The sequence below is a fragment of the Lates calcarifer genome, linkage group LG1 (assembly GCF_001640805.2).
Source record: "Lates calcarifer isolate ASB-BC8 linkage group LG1, TLL_Latcal_v3, whole genome shotgun sequence".
Classification (NCBI taxonomy): Eukaryota; Metazoa; Chordata; class Actinopteri; family Centropomidae; genus Lates; species Lates calcarifer.
In genome coordinates, this window is record NC_066833.1 from 14,110,634 (window position 1) to 14,133,546 (window position 22,913).

The 22,913-nt window shown below is 39.7% G+C and overlaps 1 protein-coding gene across 1 annotated transcript in view; it reads right to left on the reverse strand.

Annotated features, from left to right (window-relative positions):
* The window catches only part of LOC108880453 (receptor tyrosine-protein kinase erbB-4-like), a 261,354-nt gene that overhangs the window by 112,179 nt on the left and 126,262 nt on the right, over positions 1 to 22,913 (reverse strand). Inside the window, 1 exon segment of the mRNA XM_018671982.2 lies at positions 22,125 to 22,276. Within this exon segment, the coding sequence (XP_018527498.1) occupies positions 22,125 to 22,276 (152 nt within the window).

Genomic DNA, 22,913 nt, shown 5'->3' on the forward strand with positions numbered 1-22,913 from the left:
TTAACAGGGATTCCCCCCCCCCAAGCCGGAGCATTTGTGAACGGAAGTGTGGCAGCGGAACAAACCCCTCACTTGAGTCACCGAGACGTGCGCAGTTTTGAAATCGAGTCCTTCAATCCCCAACTTCTAAAGGAGGAAGAGAGGGAGGGAGGTTTTTGGGAGTAGAGTCAGCGAAGGAAGGAAAAAGATAGGATGGAGAGGGAAAGTGAGGCAGCAAAGGAGAGATACACACTGCAGGAGGAAGAGCCCAGTCAAGTGGATCCAACTGGATCTATGTATATTTTAATGCATAATTAAAACCACACCTGCTCTAGTTCAGGAAGAGATACAGAGAGACAGCAAAGAGGGTGTGAGGAGAGCTAGAATGGAATGTTGGAGGGGGTGATGCAGGTCTGTAAGTGTAATGACACCATTAGCATGTTGTAAGAGACTGAACACACGTTAGCATGATTGCCTTTCATTTCCATACATATTGAGGCATAGCGATGTGCTCCATGGGGCTGCAGTCACTGAAGTCAGATACACAGGAGTGCACTGGGAGGGCTTATGGTTTGCCTTGCATGACTAAGCCCTCGTCCTCTATTTCCATATCGCTTCCCTAAACCCTCTGCCTCAGCTCACATCCACATCTGTAAACAGACACAGAATCCGGATGGAGTGTCTACAAGTGTAAGTGAGAAAATCCTTCTAAGTTTTCCCAGGAGATCATCCACAGTGTAACTGACAACCTTCTGGAAACATTGCTGGTAATTGTCCCATTTTTGAGAGTGAAGGCTTCATTACTGTTTTGACATTAATTTCTGACATGAAATCTCTATAAATGAATGTTAACCCTCCATTGTGAATAACTCATGCACATCACTCAAAAAGTCAGGAATTATATGACTACTACTAATATGAATACTGGTGCTGTGTGAGTGCAATGTTTCCCAGCAGGAGTACTGTCCCTTTTTCATACTGAGACTCGGCAGTGTTGCCATGCTTTGCTTTAAGTCGCCAAAGTACCCACCTCCAGCCTTGCAAACCACCAGCTCCCAGGTAACACCTCAGTCCCCCTGGAGTGGCTCAAACCCCATATGAGTCACTTCAAACACCTGCAGTTGATGCTGCCTTTGATGTTGTTTATGTGTGTGTGTGTGTGTGTGTGCGCAAGGCTATACAGTATGTATGTGTGTCACTCAAGTGTTTTTCATTGCTTGGACGAGATTATGACGATGACTCATCTTTGAAGATGAAGAGAATCTATCCCTTCTGTTTCTTACATTACACCTCTCATTCTCTCATGAAACTAAGCTGTGTGGATGTGTGTTTGTGTGGCTGTACAAAGGAATTCTCATGTGAGATTAGACAGTTTTTGTTGTTGATTGTGGTAACAACCGCTACAAAGCACAAGCAACATTAAGGATTGAAAACATCTCTGTTGGCGTTCCATGTCCTTCCCTTGCCTCTACAGAGGGTCAGTGCTTTTAAGAACATTGTTTTGCTCAAGGATTTCACTCAGGATTTCAATGGGGGAGATGTAACAAGAAACATGTAAGTTATAGAAGCATATAATGAATATATATGAGAAAATGCAATAGAACAGAGACAATTTGACACATATTACTGAAATTAATGTGATTTTTTGTCCTTTGTATAAGATTTGGAGTAGCTGTTGGTTGTTAATGAGATTGGCAAGAATGGGTGACTTTGAGAAGTCCCTGATCAGCTAGAGTGCATGGCACGTATGCTGAGGCAATGGTTAGTGCTCGCTTGATGTTTGAGTGTCATTGGTTGCGACAGTATGACAGTCTACTTGTCAACCATGATGACAAGAAAGCCCTGTAAGGTGCATGCATCATTGACAGAAAACACCATGATGGTCAAATACAGAAAAAAAAGGCTGAGTAGGGACAGAATTGAGTGCACAGTCAGAGGCAGACAGAAAATAGGAAAAACTAATATGGATATCAAGTACCTGTATAGGAAGAGGGTCACCCATTTTAATTCAGACAGAGTACAGGCTTTCTTACAAGCTATTACACTATATAATTTCATTTGGCCTTGGCCCTATTTACGGTTCATAATAGACAAGGGAAATCAAACGACCTCTGTCAACAAGGATTCTATCACTCTGAGGAAATACAAGGTGTCCACCTAGGAGAGAGTTTTATCTGAGGAGTATGTTTGAAGTTTATTTTTTACTCATTTTAATTCATCACATTATCGTGTGTAGTTGCATTTTACTATAGTAAAAAATACTCATAGATCTAGCAGAATCCCATCCACAGGAACAAACAGCTGCTGCACAAACTAATATGGTTAGATGGGATGCTTCCCATTCAAATTGCACAGTATTTCCTAAACATCTGGCTCCACTGGAATGTTGTAGAAAAGGCTACTTTCTTTCTTTAAATATATATACAATACCAAAAAAACTGCAGTGTGATTGTTGAAAATTAGGTAATGATTCCAATGTGCACTGGTACCAACAGTCAATTTGGAGGTCTGAAAAATAGGAGGTAAGTGTAGACCTTGCTGCTAATTTCCCTTATTTGTATAATCACACCTCTAAGGTAAGAAGTGTGCTTATATATGTATGGAGAGTGGATGGATGTGGGCAAGCTGTGAGTGGGTGTGCAGTGGTCACAGAAAAAAAGTGATTCTTTGCGAACATTTCTTGCCTGATGCCTCTTAGCTTGTCTAACACCTCTCCCTTGGTCACAGCCCAGACAATGAAGCACAGCACAGCTCCTGTTGGTTTACTAACACATCAATTAAGAAAATGCATTTATCTTGTCTCCTTCTCTTGTCCTTGTTCTATTGTTTTTACTTTATTTTCTCTGTTTTTCTGTTCAGTACAGTAAATGCCTTTTTCTCTGTCATGCACCCACAAATTGTAAACCGACCACTATAAACCACTCTTTAAGTAAACAATGAAGTAGGAGTAACAATGCTAACACTTGGATATTTGCTGATAGTAAGTACTAATACTAATCACAATGTCATTAGGAGCAGTGGCATCTACTGGAGCATTACACAGGGATATTGATGTTTGAAAGTGAAAAAATAGTAGATAGTAGTAAATAGTCCAAAAATAGTATAATAGTGAATAGCAAAAAGTTGGGCATTTTAAGTTTTCTTTTCATCTCTATCATTCTCTCAACCGTTCTCTCAATTTTCCACACACACACACACACACACACACACACACAGACACACACACAGACACACACAAGTGGGCTAAAGTGGGAGTTGTGGGTTTTTTTCCATGTCAGAAAATTGCCACTTCACTTCAAGTTCCCATTGCTGTTTTGCTGCCATTCTAAGTGTCTTTGATCAAGAGTCTCTGCAGGACAGCAACAGCAGGGATCACATCTTATGCAACATATCAAGAGCTCACTTTTTGGGTCAAGTCGTGAAATGGCACCAGAACGGACAGCGTATCATTTAAAATGTATAATAATAACTATTTTGTGCCCAGGCACAAGGCAAGTGACACTTGATAACTGGAGGATGTGAGCGGCACATGGCAGCCTTCAGAGTCCAGCATCATCCTTTGTCATATTTTTGTTGTTGTCGCAGAAAACACAATGCGGAGGGAACTTTTCAGAATCCAAGAATATGCATTTCAATATCTGCATCAATCAACTGTGCAGTTCAGCTGATGAGATTCTTTGGCCAGACATCTCTATGCTAAATATTCATTAAAAGTCACATGCCTTACAATGCAGCTTTATCTGATCTTTATCTGATGTAGGCTTAACATTTCACTGCTGTAAACTGGTATTTGCAGCATAGCATTTTTTGGTTACATGTACAAGCACATGAGCACTGTGTAAGACTGATACCTGATGCCAGTATCGTTACACCCCTCCCTTAAAATACTATACTGCATTAGCTGATGTAGATGCTCCACAAATTGTAAAAAAATACTGTAGAGGTTTTGTTTAAACAAAACTAAACAAGTAAAATGAAATCAAAGCACATATCTTCTGACAATGTTGGACTAAGCCTTTAAAAGTACAAATGGTCAGGGTGTGGGAAGTTACGGATAATTCACCACTGTATGCATCAGTCTGTGAGAATGATTTCTTTCTTTCTCTCTTTTTTTTAAATAAATCAAAAAGTGACTACCTATCTACTTTAAGTGTTCAGTGAATTTACTCTCATTTCAGGCAGAATCTCAGTTTTGCTTTTCCTTAACTGGGACCCATCAGTCATTGACACTGATGCATGAGGATTGCTCCATAAAGTGGCACTATAATCTGCTGCTGCCTTTATTGCCCTTAATCACATTCCTCCCTTGAAATTTCAGGATGACTTTGCTATCCTTGTAAAAAGTATTTCATATATTTGAAAAATGGTTCAAAAACATTCAGGAAAATGATATGGGTTTAAACCACACTGAGTCAAAAACCATTATTTAAAACAAAACATACAGTCCTGTCCTTTATGTGCAGTACAGATTGAGTTTTTGTTTTTTAAATGCATTCAGTTTACTCTGAATGCTCCTCACCTTTCAAGGGCTTGAGGGCAGGCAAATAGAACACACACACACCATCCATACTTTCTCTCACTGTCTCTCATCATGGCAGCTCTCTCCCATTTCACCTCCCTGACAGTTCCTGAATTGAGCTCAGAAGCCCTCCGTCATTAAGACTGACTTTCACCTTTGGCAGGAAAAGGAATAGTGTGGTGTTCACCTTATGCTATGAGAACTATTAATACGAAGTGAGGACAGAGAGCCATATTCTTCATATTAGCACCTTCATTCAGTACCAGTTTAATTAAGGTATACTTTTATTAATCCCTGTAATTTATCCACTGCATTTGATCTATAACTATTTAGGTGCAGTGGCACAACAACAGTACAGCACCTGATTACCGTCTCCAGTTCTGCAGTCATTTTTAATGGTAGGAATATTCCTCATAACTACCAGTGGACAAACATTTCCTTTGAATGTGGAGGAAATGTAAATACAAAATGATCATAAGTACAAAATTTAAAAGTCCATAATAGCCAAGACCAATTTTAGAACTGACAAACTGCTATATATACAACATAAATGTCATACATGAAGGTTACTGATGTAGTACTAAGTCTGCCAACTAATGACATTCATTCATGCTTTCCAAAGGTTCCTTCATTAACTTAGTTGGCTTCACAACTGTCTCTAGTAGGACAGTACCAATAGTTCAGTGTTGAGTATCTGACATTTTAATTTGCGATGTAATGCCAAGCAGCAGGCAGCATCAATTTCATCCTCCATTTGTCTTCCACATCGCACCTTGAGAGGAGAGATAAAGACAGATAGAAAAGGAGAACAGTGGAGTGACACCTCTTCCCATGAGGAGAAACTGTGACTCCATCAGAGCACTGGTAATGAGTGGACTCCTGTGGGGAATTCTCCAAATGGACTAATTTGTAATTGATTCAGTGCATTAATTACCGGCCTGGTTACGCCTGTGTCATGGTTAATATTGTGCCGATCTGACGAGGCTGGGAGGCCCGTCTGCATTGGGACTGTTCGGGTGAGGCAGCCATTATTCAATTATGCCGCACACATCGGCGACGAGGCAAGTCTTAATCCAAGAATAATCACTTCCCCACGCTCCCCTACTATGAGCTGATGTGTGGGGAGAAGGGTGTTGTGGTGGGAGGTAGTCCTAGATCCATGTAGCCCATGGTTGGCTCCTTAATCAGGCCTGGGAACCAAGTCCCATTGGTGCTTTTAAGTTTTCTAATAGTACATGAGAATTCTGCACTCTACTGAACATTTTCAGTGATACAGTTTTACATTTTATTGGTGAAATGTGTCCTGATTCCAGTTTTCATATGTGATTTTAATTAAACAAGTGAGATATTGTAATTGCAGGCATGTTAAACTAAAGTATCACTTTATCAATATAAAACCATATTTGTCGTACTTGCACAGCACCTGTTTTGCATACAGCAGACATCAGAGTTGACACAACTTTTTGAAAACACAGAATAACAGAGACTATACCGTATTTGTCAATATTTAAGAGGCGTCTTATCTGTATATCCCCATATACATCCCCCAGCTCTGGGTCTGTTTGCTCTCTTGACCATTTGGTATCCTTTGGTGATAGCATTACTGAGTTGTAAACATTAACAGTGTACATTGCCATATTTTGTGATATTGCTTGTATTCCTTTCAGGGTTATAAAGTCACATAAAAAATGTGCAGGATGGCAGAAAATGATCCTTTTGTACTGTATGTGTGTGCTTACCCATTAACATACATGTGTATCATTCTGCAGCATTATTTTCTGTTTGTGTTTTTAGATATCCAAATAAAATATAGAGTTTTTCATTTTTATTGCTTACGATCGACATATTGTAGGACACATTTTAAAACATGTAAAACATAGTGTTGCATATTGGAATAGAACTCTTCATACAGTACGTTATATGCACAAGAACTCAGATAACCTTTATCTGTGATGTTGTCATCATAATGCTGTCTGACTTTGAGTGCTATCTTAAGATTATTGGATATGAAAGGTGAAGGCACTAGGCCTCATGGGTAAACTTCTTTTCACTGCTGCGGCACAAATGACATTAATTGCAGAGACACTTAAATTTGATTGCTTCAGTATGGATTCTCCCCTTAGAGATATCCACTACAACATAACCCATTCACCGACGTGTGTGTATGAACTGTGATAGTGATAGGGAGACTTGTTCTATCCAACAAAGTCTTAGGAATGGAACTATGAAATGTATATTTTTAGTGATTTAAAAAAGCCTTTCTTCCTCTTGGACAACATCTAACATTATTAAAGGCTTCAGGCATCAGTAAGTGGCTTATTTTGGCCTCCTCATGTATGGTTACTGCATACTGTAAAAATAAAACTTAGATTTCAAGAGACTGAGTGCCATACATGTGACTCATCAGAACAGACCATGCGTTCCATTTTTAACAAGTAAAAACAAGTGGGGAGCATACACTGTGCAGTTCTCTTTCCCTTTATCAACTTTTAGTTCAACAACAGTCTGTTTTCAGCCCTGAGCAAGGAAAGGAAGATAAAATAGAGGGCTCTCTCTCCATCACAGTTGATTATATTTCTGCTTTGATCTACGGCGGCCATCCCCTAACCATTCTCTAAGAGTTTGGACCTAGCACAACACAACAAAAACAACACCCACGGCCTTGGGAGTAACCATACAATACTCCATTGAGCCCTTCACTGCTTATTTCAGTATGGCAATCTAAAGAGCACCCGCAGGAGCTTTAAATCATCTACAGTGTCCTCTCTATGGGGCACATTTACTTTCTATTTCAACATTTTTGGACATTTTAACACAGAAGCACAGAAGACAGTCAGTCATTTTCAAACAGGGGTCCAAGCATCTTCAGGAAACCTTCAGGGCATTCCAGCAGGTGCCCGGAAATGATCTCTGAATGGAAGAATGACAGAGCTAGTGGGTTTCACTCTTAGCACTGTACGATTCAGATTCAGTTCAGAAGCCCCCGGTGGGTCAAAATCTTTCTTCTTAGAAGTTTACAGCATGAAAATAGTAGAAAAACAAAAAAGCCGGACATACCACAAAATAATTTGATAATTTTAGAAAATGACCATGAGTAATTTTTTTGCATTGAATTTAAGTGACATACCAATCACCCTCTGGGAGTGCTATGCTGGTCTTTGCACTGTCAAATTAGAAGTCTAGTCAGACACTTGTGCAGGGGGGTTGTCACACAGCGGTCCTGTTACTTCAGTTGTCCACTAGTACCCCAGTGAGACTGTTAAATGTTGCTGTGGGGGAGCCTCGGCCATGCTTAATGGTCCTAACAGCATTATTAGCTAATAAAGGTTGATGGGCCTCGTGGCTCTATAAATTTAGGAGGACAGGAGAAGAAGAAGCAGTGGCTGTGTTAAGGTGAGGTCTCAGTCAGGGAATTTATCTCCCCTGTTTTGCTCTAACACAAAACCTGCATAGGAATCATGGTAGGATTTAAAAAGTTTAGATTATGTGTTAACGTTTAAGAGGGAATGAAGGTGTTACTTCTATGTTTTACAAACTTAACACTATACTATCTTTAAACAAAGAGGACACTGTCACAGCAGTTCCACTTGGTAGGAACCAACTGTGATAACTGCTAAGGTGTTTTCTCTTTTAGATTTTAAGGTTCTTCCTGAAGCATGGAGTGGATTGCATTGCATTGCATTATGCAGATGAAAAGCAGCAAAAAAAAAGCATTATATTTAGGGAGTCGGCAAGTTTTCTTGTAGGTGGTGCAAAGAGAAAACCTGAAGCAATTAACGATCGCTTTGAGCTGCTATTCCTGCTTCTCCTCACATATGCTACATACCATGTCTTCATAGTAAGTGAAAGAATTCTTTTAGATGATAAGCACCTCACGGAACTGGAAGGAACTCACACACTCACACAATATTATACTGCATGTAAGACATATAAATTAACTGATTGTACATCAGAAAGAGATAAAGACAAATGCATAGTCCATAAAGAAATTCTGTTAAACTCATCACACGTTGGCACAGTGAACCTAGGAGTGCTTGCTACTGAAACTCAGTGATCAGTAATATCTAATTTCTCTAAAAAATCTCTCTGAAACAAACAGCAAACAGCATTTACCATTAAGACATCCAAACAACAAAGACTGATAATTTGAGCAAAATCTATGTGGATAAAAATGGAAGATGAAAGAAGTGAAAGTGGAAATAATGTGACAGGCCAAACAATGTTGCTACCAAAAATTGCTTAAAAATGCCCTCGTTCAGTCTTGTCTGAGTTAAGTGATGGCCCAATAAAACAAGTATTAGAGTGGAAAAGAAATAGGTGACATGGCCTCTTATTCTGACCACAGAGGAAATCTCTGAAATTGAAGATAAAGGTCTTGCTCTCTCCACGGGGAACCAAAGAATCAGTTTTCTGACCCACTTGGCTGTCCTCTCTCTCTCTCTCTCTCTCTCTCTCTCTCTGTCTGTCTCTCTCTCTCTCTCTCTCTGTCTCTCTGTCTCTCTCTCTCTGACACACACACACACAAACACACAGCAAGAGAGTGGCTATATCCAGCCCATGGAGTTTTATTTGGCAGCCAGACCTATCAGCATTTCTAAGAATTATACAAACCCAGATAACAATCATGTTTAATTAAGATGTTGGAGCGTTAACAGTGGAATTAGAGCACAGCATTGTGAACTGATGTGACGCTCTGAGTGTTGCTTGCAGATCACGTACAGCAATAAAAGAAAAGTGACTTATTGCAATTGCACAAATAAAACTCTGTCCCTGTGGGTAAGACTTTTAATACTGCAAAATGAAGACAACAAACAAAACAGTTACAAGAAGAAATGTTGTTATATGTTGCGGTTATGCATGCTAACATATACAGTATGACTGTGTGTGAATGTTTTCACGTGTTTTTGAGGTTGTCTGTGAGACTTTGAGACTGAGAGCTCGGGGAAAGTCTCTCTCTACACTAACATTTTCCACATATTTACAGAAGAATTTGTGGATGAAAGTTAATTAAAAACATTATAACTGATAATAATTCTAATCAAGTTTAAGGAAAAATGGATAAAAACTACAAATCATAGTCACAAGAATTAACAAGAAAAGGAGGTTCTATTCAATGCACTTGTAAACATGACACAGTTCTATCTAAGAGATAAAAACTTTGCCTTGTCTTTTTTTCCCCCAATTTGTGGGGGACATTTTTAAAAAATCAGGTTAGCCAGTTCAAAGAAAAAGTAATTCTGTGCTTTTTGTGCAATGTTTTCCTGCCCTGCAGAGACAGAAAGTGCTGTAGCACACTACACAATTGTGTGTATATGCATGTGTCTTTGTGAGTGTGCGTGCTAAGAAGTTTATTCTTGAGTAGATGGGGCATAGGAGAGCAATTTGGGAGCTGTTTCCCGAGTAAAAAATTATGAATATTTTAACTGTTTTAATGGACATCTCCTGCATGAGGAACTCCAGTACCTCATTGTTGTAGAAGTTAACTAGTCCACAGCCAGATGCCCGAGCTGTGGCAGGATCCTCTGATACTCTGTGGTTGTAAGTGTGCCCCTGGAACTGAGGTTTTTACATTAATCTATATGCATGTACTTAGTTTTGTTTCCCCTCCCCTTGGAAGCCTGACTGTTGTCAGCTTCATTTCAGTGTCTGATCAGTGCAACCCTCCTCCACCCCATCACCAGAACCAACTTCCATGGCTCATCCCACTGCATTCACATGACATCCATCCTATATCTTCAGCTTTTGCTCCTCCCCTTCACCACCACTAACACTGTCAAGGCTCCATTCCATGATGATGATGATCTCATGATGGGGTCTAATAGCTGGGTGAGAGGTTAGATTGTTCCTGTAGGCAGTAACCTAGTTGATCAGCCATTTCATACTTACATTGGAGCAGACACATACAATTAAATACACTTCTAAGAACATGTTGCGTCTAGTAGGTACAGTTGCCAAGGTATGACAGTAAGAAAGAGATTTAGAGAATGGACAAGTACATGAGTACAGTGATTTGATCATCCATAATATCTGAAAACATCAGCAACCTGGCAAATTATAGTAACCGTTTTTCCAACATATATTCCCATTCAACTTTCCCTCTCTCTCTCTCTCTCTCTCTCTCTCTCTCGTTTCATTACAACATTACAATTCTTTTTGCTCTCTCCTTTTTTTGGAACTTGATCATATACTGTAGATGTCAATGAAAGAGCCGTAAATGTCAGACCAATTTTTGCTATCCAGATAGTTGTGCACAGAGCTAGACAAAAGCCTGTGTAATTACAGTAGTAGTCACTGGTCCATTAGTGATAAAGACATGATGGCTCGCATGGGTGGAGCTGACACCGTTAGCTCCCACAATGCATTCATTTCATGGTAAAAGCTGCAATTATTCTCAAAGAGAGTCTCTTTCTTATTCTTTATCTATTGCACAGTTTCTTTATGTTTCTTTCTTTTTTCCATACACCCTGTCTCTTCTCCTTCCCATCTCCTTTGCTGTGCCTTTATCTACACTATGACACTGACACAGGCAATGGGATATTATCAGCATAAAACAGTGTCATCAACTCAATGAGCAATTAAGTTATTCTCTCATCTATTTGGAGGAAGTCTGAGTCATTCTGAATAGAACAAAAAACATTTCCTCCCCCACCACCTCTTTCACATTTGTGTCCTGTGCTTTAATAGGCGACTTTTTGGTTTCTATTGTGTTTCCTCCCCAGATGACACAGCAGTACTTTTGGAGGACAGATAGTAGGAACAATGGAGTCTCCTGCTACGAGGGTCTACAAGACACTAGGCCTAACTATGGTAGGCCTTGTCTCTCTTTTTCTTTCCCCTTTCCCTCAGCAGAACAAGTCAATGCCACAGTGATTGACCAAAATGCCCACCAAGGCCTCTTGAAACAAGAGGCAATATGTTGTTAAACAAGCTATGCAAGGATTATTTACTAGTACTGTGTAGAACACACAGAGGCAAAAAAAAGGACTTATCAAAGAGGACTATGAAATTGTGAAGCATAGAAGAGTACACAAAATTACAGTCTGACTTAGAAGAAATTATAAGATGATATGAAAGATCATGAATGAATGTGTATATCATATATTTCAAGCTGTAATATGTATATGTTGGATGGTGATCTACGATCATAGCCACAGAGCTCGTGTAGGAAGACAATGATGAAAGACTGATTTGTGACACCGGGGTGAAATTAAGAGTCTCTTAATCAGCAATGAGCCAGTACTCTACTGAGACTAAGCTGACTCACTAACTCTTTCTCACATCATCTGGTGTCATTTGGCATGAAGTAGCCTTAAAAAGTTGATGATGTGGCATGATAAATCAAAGACAGAGTATCAACCATGTTCCTGACAGTCTATATCGACAAATGCAGAGCCGTACCTCGTTCACTCATTTCCAATCCCTGATATGCCTTAATTTTTAAATACTGCAGAGGCTGAGGCACATGCATTTCACTGAAATGCAGTGACACCTCCAATGAGAGGATACTTTTAAAATTGGAAATGCATTTTTAATTAAAACTGAGCCAAAGTTTTACCACCTCTCCTTTTGTAACTTTGTGGATTTTTTTTAACAAAAATAAAACAACAAGCTTATTTTGTTAGTATGCTTTACAGAGCTTAACCATTATCAGTTATCACTGGTTTGAATCCAAAAATCATCCTGTATTGTCCAGGTCATTGTGCATGATGCAAGATGTTCAGTGTGATAAGACTGGGAGGGTGACAGTCAGACAGAGGCAGACAAAAAGGCCAAAAGCTAGGGAGACAAAGTGATACTTTGCTTGTCTTTGACACTTCGTTTTCATCCCTTCCAAGTTAATTTGGCTTGCATGGGTCAGCGCCTCTGACCGCTACACCCTCCGAGGCCACCCAGCAACCCCACCATCCCCCTCTGGTTCTTCTCTGGCTATTTATTCCCAAAACCTACTGGTGAAATTGGCTGAGGGCTAATCAACATTTAGCTCCTCCGAGTGTGTTATTACACAGCAATTGATGGATGGTACAATTATACCCTGTGTCACTTAGCTAAATGGCTATGTAATCCTAATGAGTTTTTATTCAAACACTGACTAGTTAGCGCAAGGAGAGCTGGGGAGTAGGGGGTGGGGAGGGCAAGAATGGAAATGCAAAGGGAAGCCGAAATAACATATATCTAAAGAAAAAAAGAGAGAGAAGGGTGGTGGGGTGGGGGTGAGAAAGGATTGAAAGTAATCAAGTAACATGATGAATGTGTGTTTCTCTTGTTAATGAGATTCCACAGCAATGCAGCCTGGGTGGTTGAGATGCAGAGCACTAGTTTAAATGTACATGCAGGGAGCTCCAGTAATGCATCAGAGTAAAAAAGTAAATCTTATATACTGAACATCACAGATAAAACATTATGTCCATATTGGATGTTCTTTTTTATAACATTATTACTGTAACCTGATTTTTTTCTTAAATGTAACCAATGAGTAAATTGTAAAAAGTGAGAATTTATAATTCACTCACATATGATACAAACCTAAACATTATAACTATATGTTAGATAATCCAAGGTTTTTCAGAAATATTTCTGGTATCAATGTTCTTCTTTGGCATCTCAAGGTGCCAAACAGTATAAGAATTCATTATGTTAAATACTGGGTATAAATCAGCCAATCAGAGTTAAGTGTAGAACCTAAGCCTGTGAGGTGAGAAACAGCAGTATACATCCAAAAAAGATTGTTTTTGATTTGGTTTTTTGTAATAATAAAAAATACCAAGCTCAAACAGGGCCTCTTGTACAATGAATTCTAGCAACATCCTGTCTGTATTTTTTTTCTTTAATCACCAATGAACTCAATGAAATCGGACAAATGAAATCCACCTAACATGGTAACCAAATATCACCAGAAATCAATTTAATATCTAAAAGAAACTCACATTTGTGAGAGCACTCAGACAAGAGTCACATTTCTTTGTCATTTTTGGTGCACAGCCCAGAATTCTCATTTGTTTGGATGCTGATCATCGGCCTGAATCAAGTCAGGTTTTGTTTTTTCCCATCGCAGCAAGGAAATATGGTGCTCTGATGCTTGCTGCTGCAGTCAGAACACATGGGAGCATGAGGATGTGAGAAGTCTAAAAAAGTTTACACAGAATAGAGCAGCTGTGTGAATAATGAGTATATATTGAATGTTATGCCACTGCTGATAGTGGTATTTGTATTCAGTGATTATAATATTGCATTGTTTACCAATCAATTGGTCATTTATTTATTGATCAAAATAATAAAAAATGCAACTTTCATATGTTTCAACATTGGGTTTGCCTTGGGTTATAACATTTCTTCTAAGACTTTAGATGGAGAATGTAAAGGAGTGACTTGATCTCTATCCCATCATCAGCTAATGTTGGAGTGGGCTAGAAAGAAGACAGAATAGTCTCAAACCAAACTCACAAGGTCTTGTATTATCATGCACAGACTACGCAGCACAAGTTGAATGCATATAAAGTGTGTGTTAGGGGTGGGAGCCTAACTAAAGCCAGACAAGATTAGATGTACTCGCGGCTGTTTTCAATAAGTGCTGTTATCAATAATGCGTTGTTAATGAGGAGGACGGAGTCTGTCTCCAGCAAAACTATTGTACCCCGTCCATCTAAGCCTTAACACCAGCCATTCTTGAAAAGTACTCCCTCATCTGAGTCCCAGTGGGTGGAAATTGATTTCGATCCTCCTGAGAAGCTGGTCTATATCATTCACCTTTTTTTGGCAGGCCGCAGAGGGAGGCAGATATGAAGTTTGAAAGGCATCACAGTAGCAGGGTGGGCTATTGTCACACTGGTTCAGCTTCTCCTCTCCACTGCCTCTCTGCTCAGTCTGGAACTGCTCTGTTACGATAAGTACTATCACCTCTACCTCTGGTGTGTGTGTGTGTGTGCGTGTGTGTGTGTGGTGTCTGCTGCACTGTCCTCTCTAAGACTACGTGATTTTTTTAAATTTTCCCCAATGCAGTTGCATCCTTGGTGCATGACTTTTCACAGTTTTCACAGCTGCTTAAAACCCCCCTGCTACATGACCACCAATTGACTGGAAACTACTACTACAGATCAAAAATCGACAGGGAGAGTTCATTTACGACAAACATCTGAATATCATCTCTCCAATGCCACTGCAAATAAACAACCATAACTCTGTTCTCAGTCATCATTGTCAAACTAGTTCCCACATTTCACAGAGAACTTATAAAAAGGGGGGTGGGGGCTGGGGGCAGGACAGTCAGTGCACCACATTAAAAAAAAAAAAAAAAAAAAAAAATCCACATTGCATTATGATATTTTAAATTAGTTTTAATAATGTTGCACCTCTGCCCACACAACAGTCTATTTAGACAATTGTTTTTTCTGTCTATTTTGCTGATTTATCATATTGCCCTCTCCTTACAGGTTAGTACAAATGGAAAGTGTGCATTGGATCATTTAAGGCATAGCCACTTTTTTTTTTTTTTTCCTTTTTCAGTCAAACCTGCTGACATTTAACCTCCCCTATCAGTTATTCTTGTTTCGTTGCTCTATCAGATCATTTCTAAAAGACAGGAAGGAAATTATATGGGCTGAACAACAGTGGGAAGTGGTGCGAGAAAATGCACCTGTCGGTCTAACAAGGAGACAGGCTTTAACCCGCGCACACACACACACACGTACTCCGTACTTGCTGACACAACTACAACCAATTGCTTTGATCAGTTTGAAGGAAGGTGGGTTTAAAATAAATGTCACCACAGGCAAAGAGAACGTTTTTTCATTTACATCATTTACAATAACAATCACACACTCTCACACACGTGCACATACACACACACATTAAAAACTTGTGTAGAAATACACACAAACATGACACTTCATCTACCTCTGACTATCATCCACTGCTTCTTTTCTGACAATCATTAATTTTCAGGGGCAGCTGTCCCTATATCTGACACACTCTTTTTCTTTCTCACACATGCACTGACAACCAATCCATTTTGCAAGGGAGAAAAGAAACATCCACACTAAAATACTGCTATTTGGCAGTAACATTGAAAAAACATGATGGTTGCTTGTCTTAACTAAGGCCTGCCCTAAAGGTCTTAAGGTGGATTTAGTGCAGACTTCACTCTGGCAGAAACATGATGAAAAGTAAGGGGAAAGATATGTAAAAAGTAAGCTGCAGAAAATAACTTCAGATATCAGTGAGCAAAAGATTTCTGGGGACTCTTTAATTTCCTTCGTCTTCTTCCTCTCTGTTCCAAACTAGTTCCTGGTTTAACTCTGTCACCCCATTTTCCCTCTCTAACCTTTCTCCTTAGGATTTCTTTCTCTCAATGGTCTCACTTCCCACCCCACACTGTCCTTCTTCGTGTCAAATTAAAATGATGGAAATGAACTTGAGGGGACGCTAATTGCAATTGTCAATCCAATCTAGGTCGGTGCTGAAAGACAGGGGCTCCCTAGCACTTCATCAGTCTTCATTAATATTGAAGGAGTTTGCTGAGGAGCAGGGGGCCAACGTAATCTGCACTCATCTAACAGTGCATCAAAAATTAGGAAGCTGGGGAGGGCACTGATGGCGCCTGAGGGACAAATATGCCAGTCAAGAAGAAGTAAGAAGAAAGATGTCAGAAGATGGGGATGGAGTGCAGGACTGCTTTCAAATGCTATGGGAATTTGCATTTGAAAAGCAACTTCACATGTATCTTCTGACTAACTCTTTTAGTTTTATTTTAACAGTATAAGTGCATGACGTAAAGCACATGGAGCAAGTGCATTTAGGGCATTTCCAAATACACTTTTGCTAGTTTAACAGCTGAATAAAGGACGCAACCGCTAGGCACATAGTTCAAAAGGACACTGCGCCATTGACTTGAGACCAGGTTTTTGTTGGTCAATCTACACAATCAATTTCCGCATGCATCGATGATAGCAATGCCGCAATAATATACTAGACCACACATCATTTTAAGACCCATGGGTGCTCAGATGGGCAAAAATGCATTTGCTATTTAAACAATGTGGGTAGGAAAATTACATTGATAATGGTAAGCGGTGGTATACTTTGTATTACCTTTAACTTGCATATACAGAAATAAAAATTAAAACCAAGTGTGGAAACTCTGCATATGATAGACTTGATATCTAACTGTTGTGTTTTATCAACATACTCTTAAACTGTAAACAAAAAATTAAATGTTTTCAGCTTCAGAGAGATACTCTTTGCTGCTGACAGTCACTGGTGTTGCTTTTATTGTCTAGCATCTGATAATCAGTTGCTGTCATAATGTCCTGCCATAACTTATGTCCCCTCCTTTTATTAAATCACTCATGCATGTACAAATTGTGACTGATATATTTCTGTCAGGCATCTGAAAACAGCATAACATTAATTTGCTGGGTTGAGCCGAGTCACAGTTTATGAACCAGCCATCAGGAATCAGTCTGTCACTGTAAGCCCAGCTTAAAGTTTCAAAGGCAGAGTACATCAAAATATTACTGGTGAGAGAAGAAAGATGGACTGCTGATTTGTCATGAATTTATGGACCTGGCAGATGCATACATATACATGTAGGCAGCCAATACAAGTGCCAGCTGGTCATTCTGCAGCAGGGTTTTCAGATGGTTGTTGCCCACAGACCCAGATGGCCAGTTCACCTCCTCTGGCAAGGCAAACCAACTTGTTACCAAGTGAGATATAAACTTAAAGCGATGCAGCGGTTAGGCTCATTGACTGTTCATGTTTATACCCTGCAGTTTAGAGGGTAACCAACCAACAGAGATTTTAATAGCAGCCTAACTTGAGCTATATCCTCTTTGTCAGAACTGGGCTCCTGATCTTTTTCTTTAAAGTGCCTACAATCAATATTTCTATAATATGAATGTATCAAACAACAATATGAGAACAACATGAAAATGCAAAGGAGCTGTGAATATTGATGACCCTACAGAAAGTTTTCACCTAAATCTGCAGCTCTCTTCACCTTTACAGAGCTATGTTTCAGCTCAACTGTCTGGCCTACAGCTTACTGTTCTGATTCACTCTCACTGCTTGAACAGTGTTTTTTTTAGGCTACAGCAGGTGGATGTTTTCAGTGAAAAAGCTTTAAAAAAACCACTGCACACTGCCTGCTTGACACCAAAAGGCAGACAGAGAAAGTTAGCAACCAGCTGATAAACATACTGCAGCATTTAGCAGCTGAAAAGCCAGATATTTCCCTCAGGAAGTAACAGAGACCAAAAACTGACCTAACAGAGACTAGATATGTAATTTGGACTTAGATTCATCACATTACCAAAAACATGACTCCAAATGAAAAATATTGTTGCTCTGTAACTGCTGGATGCGTCAATAAGGAACAGGCTGCCAACACATCACTGATATTAACTTGAAAGGTGACGATATGTCAGTGCCAGTGTTTATAACTTGTTTCTATTACCCCCAAGTGGCTAAAAATAATATTCTATTGCAGGTCTAACAACAAGCAGTGGTTTTGTCACCTCATCAAAACACCCTCCTCTGTATAACTTCCTGATCTCTATTAGCAACTGTATTCTCTGTTTCAGCAGAATAACAAAACATCTAATCATTGCTCTAAGGCTGATGTTCACATTACAGCATAGAGAAACAGGTTAGACCTACTGCACATACTGTAGCTTTCCGTTGGCCCTTAATGCTCTTTTTATAACACTTGAATTGGCTATTTTAATTGATTCATTTTTGTAAAAAGTTTGCTCATCCCCCAAATCCCATTAACATGAGGGTTAAAACAGCTGGGACTGAAACTGCAGAGAAGGACTACATTTCTGCTGCCTTCATTTTTTCTAAACTACTCTCTCCTGTTCCACAGAAAAAAATATTGATTTGACAGAATGACAAGATTTCTTGGGATTTAGATATTAAAGTCTAACTGTAAAGACAGTGTTCCTGTTAACTTGTAACCAGACATCTTTAACCTCTGGTCACCCTGAGGCACCCTCTAGTCTGTTATTCCTGCTCACTGGTGCAGTCACAGTGGTTTCCATCTGGTGCACATCACTATGACAGCTGGGAGTGTTTTGAACAAGTGCAAGGTCATGTGAACAATTCACACAAGTGTCATTGTGGGCCTCATTAACAGAGCACCATCCCCACTTTTTACAAGTCCCCTTTAGTACATAAGTTCTATTTGAACGAGCAATTCAGACAAAAATACAACCAAAACAGGTACTTTTGTTATACACTGAAAATGGTGCATCGAAAGAGTGATCAGGAAATACAAATGCCTTTGTAGTGCAATGCAATCCTACAATAAATACTTACAGTTTATAGTTGTACATTATACTGCAAGACATTCCTAAGATTTGTTCTCAGCCATTTATCTGAGATGAAAGATATTTTTATGGGGAAAAAAAGCCCAGAAAAAGAGAAAGGAAGAAAGGAAAAGGAAAGGTAATCTTTTCTTTAAAGGCAAGTCTATAATGCAAAATCTGAATACATAGTGTGTGTTGTCAATATGCCTACCCTGTTTAACATTCTACTAGCTTTTCTTACACTAATAACACAGGGCCTTTTGGAAATGTTAAATATTTAATTTTAGAAATGATAATTCCATAATTTAATTACAACTACAGGGACAGAGGTGGGGACTTTGTGGTATTGAAGGAATTGCATGTTTACTAATGGTTGCAATGTCATGACAAACAATCTGATCTGACTGTGTGACTATGGGTTCCTACTGAGACTGAGAAGAGGGGAGGAGAGGGAAAAATTAATATTTCATAATCACAGATCTGTTTATGAGCCCACACAAGAAAGTGATATGAGGGAAAAGGGAGACGCAAAAGTGTGTGTTTGCTTTCCTCTGTGTCCCATTCTCATAAACGAAACATCACACTAGGATATGTTGTGCTGGGCACAACTTGTCACTTCATTATAATAAGGGAGAAAGATTCAGAGGAATGAGAATATGGATGTAGGAGTGATTTTAACATTAATGATGTAAACACCGCATGTGGTTCAAGCTCACTGTTGGGCTGTTGGTTTGAACGTGAATATGTGAAAGAGCAGGGAGAAAGCCTCTGCAGAAATGCAGTTATTAATCACTGTGCAAGCTTTGATTCATCTGTCGTGGAGGCAGTTTGGAAGATGGACTCTATTTACTGCTAAAGTTGTTTGAGGGGTTTTGGGAGGCAGCCATCAATCTCTCGGCTATCTTGAAAAGAAGGAACCAATGCACAGGCATCAGTTTCAATCACCTCCTAGAGACAGGTGGTATGGTAAACTGCTGCACAATAGTTTTTTCTTCACTGCTGCCCCTCTTCTCTTCTTCAAGGTTAAGTTTCTCCCTCCCTGGGGAAGCATGTTATTAATGTGTTTTATCATAATAATAATAATAATCACTAAAAATACACACACTGCCCTGCCCTTTTGCTCCCTTGCTGTTTGGCACCCTGTGTTCTTAATTAGCATCTTCAATTAACCCATGTTAATTGCCAGCCATGGAAAGGTGGAGGAACCTGGCAAGCTAGCACCACAGGGAGAAGTTTTGCAAATGAGTGGTTGTGTAATGTAGAAGTATGCAGGTATAAAGGAGATCCTAGTCAAAAGCACCTTTAACCCCAAGCCACAAATACCACCTTTATGTAATACTGCTCATACAGATGACACATTAGCCCCTTTTACACAGCCTATTCATGGCTGTCCAAGGCTGTGTCGTCGGTACGCCGTGGAATGGGGGGGCATTTTTGTCCCACCTTTAAGCTGGCAGTGGAGATAGTCACAGAACTGAATCAATGTCTGTGGAAAAGGTAGAGCCAGCATGGCAGGACAGACTCCAGCTGACGCTAATGCTACTGTGTTAAATATCACATCTCTGATTGCGTAATGCTAGTCTAAAATCTAAAATCACATTCCGGGACTGCATTATGCCACGAGCAAAGGTGGTGTAATCAAGGGTTTTCTCAATGTCAATATGGCATGATGTTGGTGTAAAAGGTTCTATTGATAAAGGCACACCTAAGTGGGAGTGTGAATGCTGATTAAAAGAACAAATTGATTCTGTGTAGTTAAGCGATCACACTGGGTTCTTGAATACGCACACACACACACACACACACACACACACCCCAAGTCCCCTCCATCTATTTTCATCGAAGTCTTTGAGGCCTATTACCTCTGCAGGAGTCTAATGGTAGCACTTTACCATCCATTGCTCCCTCTTTCTTAATATCATCTTGGTTTTGTTTTGCGTCACAAGGGGGGATTGTCTTATTGTTCAGCACAATGTACCACATTTAATGACTGAATGTTCTGTTTTGCTACTTTGATCAATCTTGATTTTTTTGGCCCACACAAACAGAAGAGAAGAGCAACCCCATTACTTTTACCTGATGTAAACAAATCATTTTGCCATAATAACTATAAATCATCATTGTAAGGAGCAAAAATGAAAACACAGCTTGCCTTGTTGGGGCACTGCCTCCTCTGTAAAGCCTCTGTAGCCAAGTTCATTCTCACAGCAATACCAGCCCATTAAAGCAGTCAGCACTGTAGTGCAACACCAGGGGAGCTCCCCAGCCCCCCAGATAGACTGGAATCAATTGGAGTTGGATGGCGTTAGCAGTGCAGAGTGCAACCAGCATAGTCTAGGGTGATGTTCTTGAGTAGTGGAGGGGCAACAAAGGTCAAGAGCAGCAGCTGATTTCTCCTGCAGATTTCTCTATAGCAACCTTCTTTTAACCTTTCATTACTGCACTATTGCTGCTCTGGCCCCTGGAAGGCTAGGGGCTGCAATCATCTGAACACTGTGTTTGTGTGTATGCATGTGTCCATCAAACCAGAATGGAAGTAAGCATTCATGTAAGCAATTCCACCTGAGTCCCCTTACCCTACTGAGTGTTCCTCAGTGACCTACCTCTTTTAGACAGCCTTATTCAGGCGGTTCATAAATATCTGAATATTTCAGAAAGGGATTTATGTTCAGTGCCACAGCACTTTTTCTTTTTTGTCAATGACTCATGTTTTAATCAAAAAGTAAATTTTCCAGATTAAGTTATTTGGATTTTAATTGTTCTATGCCTCAGACCACTATGGTCTGAGCATACAAACAGTTAGACTGTCTGAGAGGAGAAAAAGTTTGATTACCCCTGATTAGTAGAACTTTTCTTTCTGCTTATCATTATCTACGTGAACACCAGTTTCAATGTTGATTGATAGAAAAAGATCTGAATACAGGGCATGCTCTAAGCAACAAGGTTGAATGAGTAGACAGTGATTACAAAGTTCACATTCTATTTTTTAAGCTCTTTTAAGTTTTGGACAGTTACTGGTACAAACAGATGATGTGAAATTTGTAAAAACTCTTGTACAAGGCCTATTATTTTTCAAATATTTTCAGACACAAGGCTGTAGATATGCAGAGTGGTTGAATTTTTACAGGAATATTGGTGGGTTACTGATTTGTTGGTGCCATTAACAGAAACATGACGCAACTCTTAATGCAGTAAAACTACTGGGTTTTCAGCAATTAGCTCACTATGAAAGTAAGTGATTAATCAATAACTGACTACTTTCAAATAATGAACATACTCTATTTAGCTGACGCACACTGAGTTTTCATATATTTAGTCCTTACTCTGAGGAAGGTGAGGTCCCGACTCCGATCGATGCTCGTGATCTCAAGGTTGCCCATTACAACTTCACAGTTCTCGTAGTATTTCCTTAGGGTGCGATATTGCTGCTCCAGGTCCGACAATGTGCTCAGCTTGTTCTCTGTACCAGCACATACTGGGAAAATAAGAGACAGGAACAGAGGGAAGACAGTGTTAATACAGCTATTGTAGACATAGCTGACTGTAGTTCAGTCAACAGTCAACAGTCGCAAAGATTAGGTGGCACTGCCAGACTAAAAGGGACCCATTTTGTTTATCCACAGTTTTGACTGAGAAAACAGCTTGAATACTGATGACAAGCATCAAAATGTGGGTTACCTTGATGAGATTTTCTCATAATTTGAATATAGTCTTAAAAGACTACACTGAACTGACACTTAAATTACAAATTATGTAATGTAAGTTTATGTTCATTGTGCTGTAGCACCTGTTTAGCTGGCCTGGTCATGTAAGACTAGGAAGCCACTGGACCTCACTGCACCCCAACCCCACCTTACATCACCCATTGGGGCACTCGGGACAGATGAGAGCTCTTTAGCAGGTAGCCGGGCCGCTCACTTGACAAGTAATTAAATAGAACCATTTCCACCCATCACACGCTTTGCCGTCCCCCCATGACGACATAAACCATCTGCCCAATCAGCTGGTGCTGCCTAGTCTAGCATGAAGCACGCATGCTTGTAGCAATTGCAAAGATTAGGGGTTAAGTCAAGATTGCCTGGGGCTTGTCCTGTGTTTTTTTTTTTTTTTTT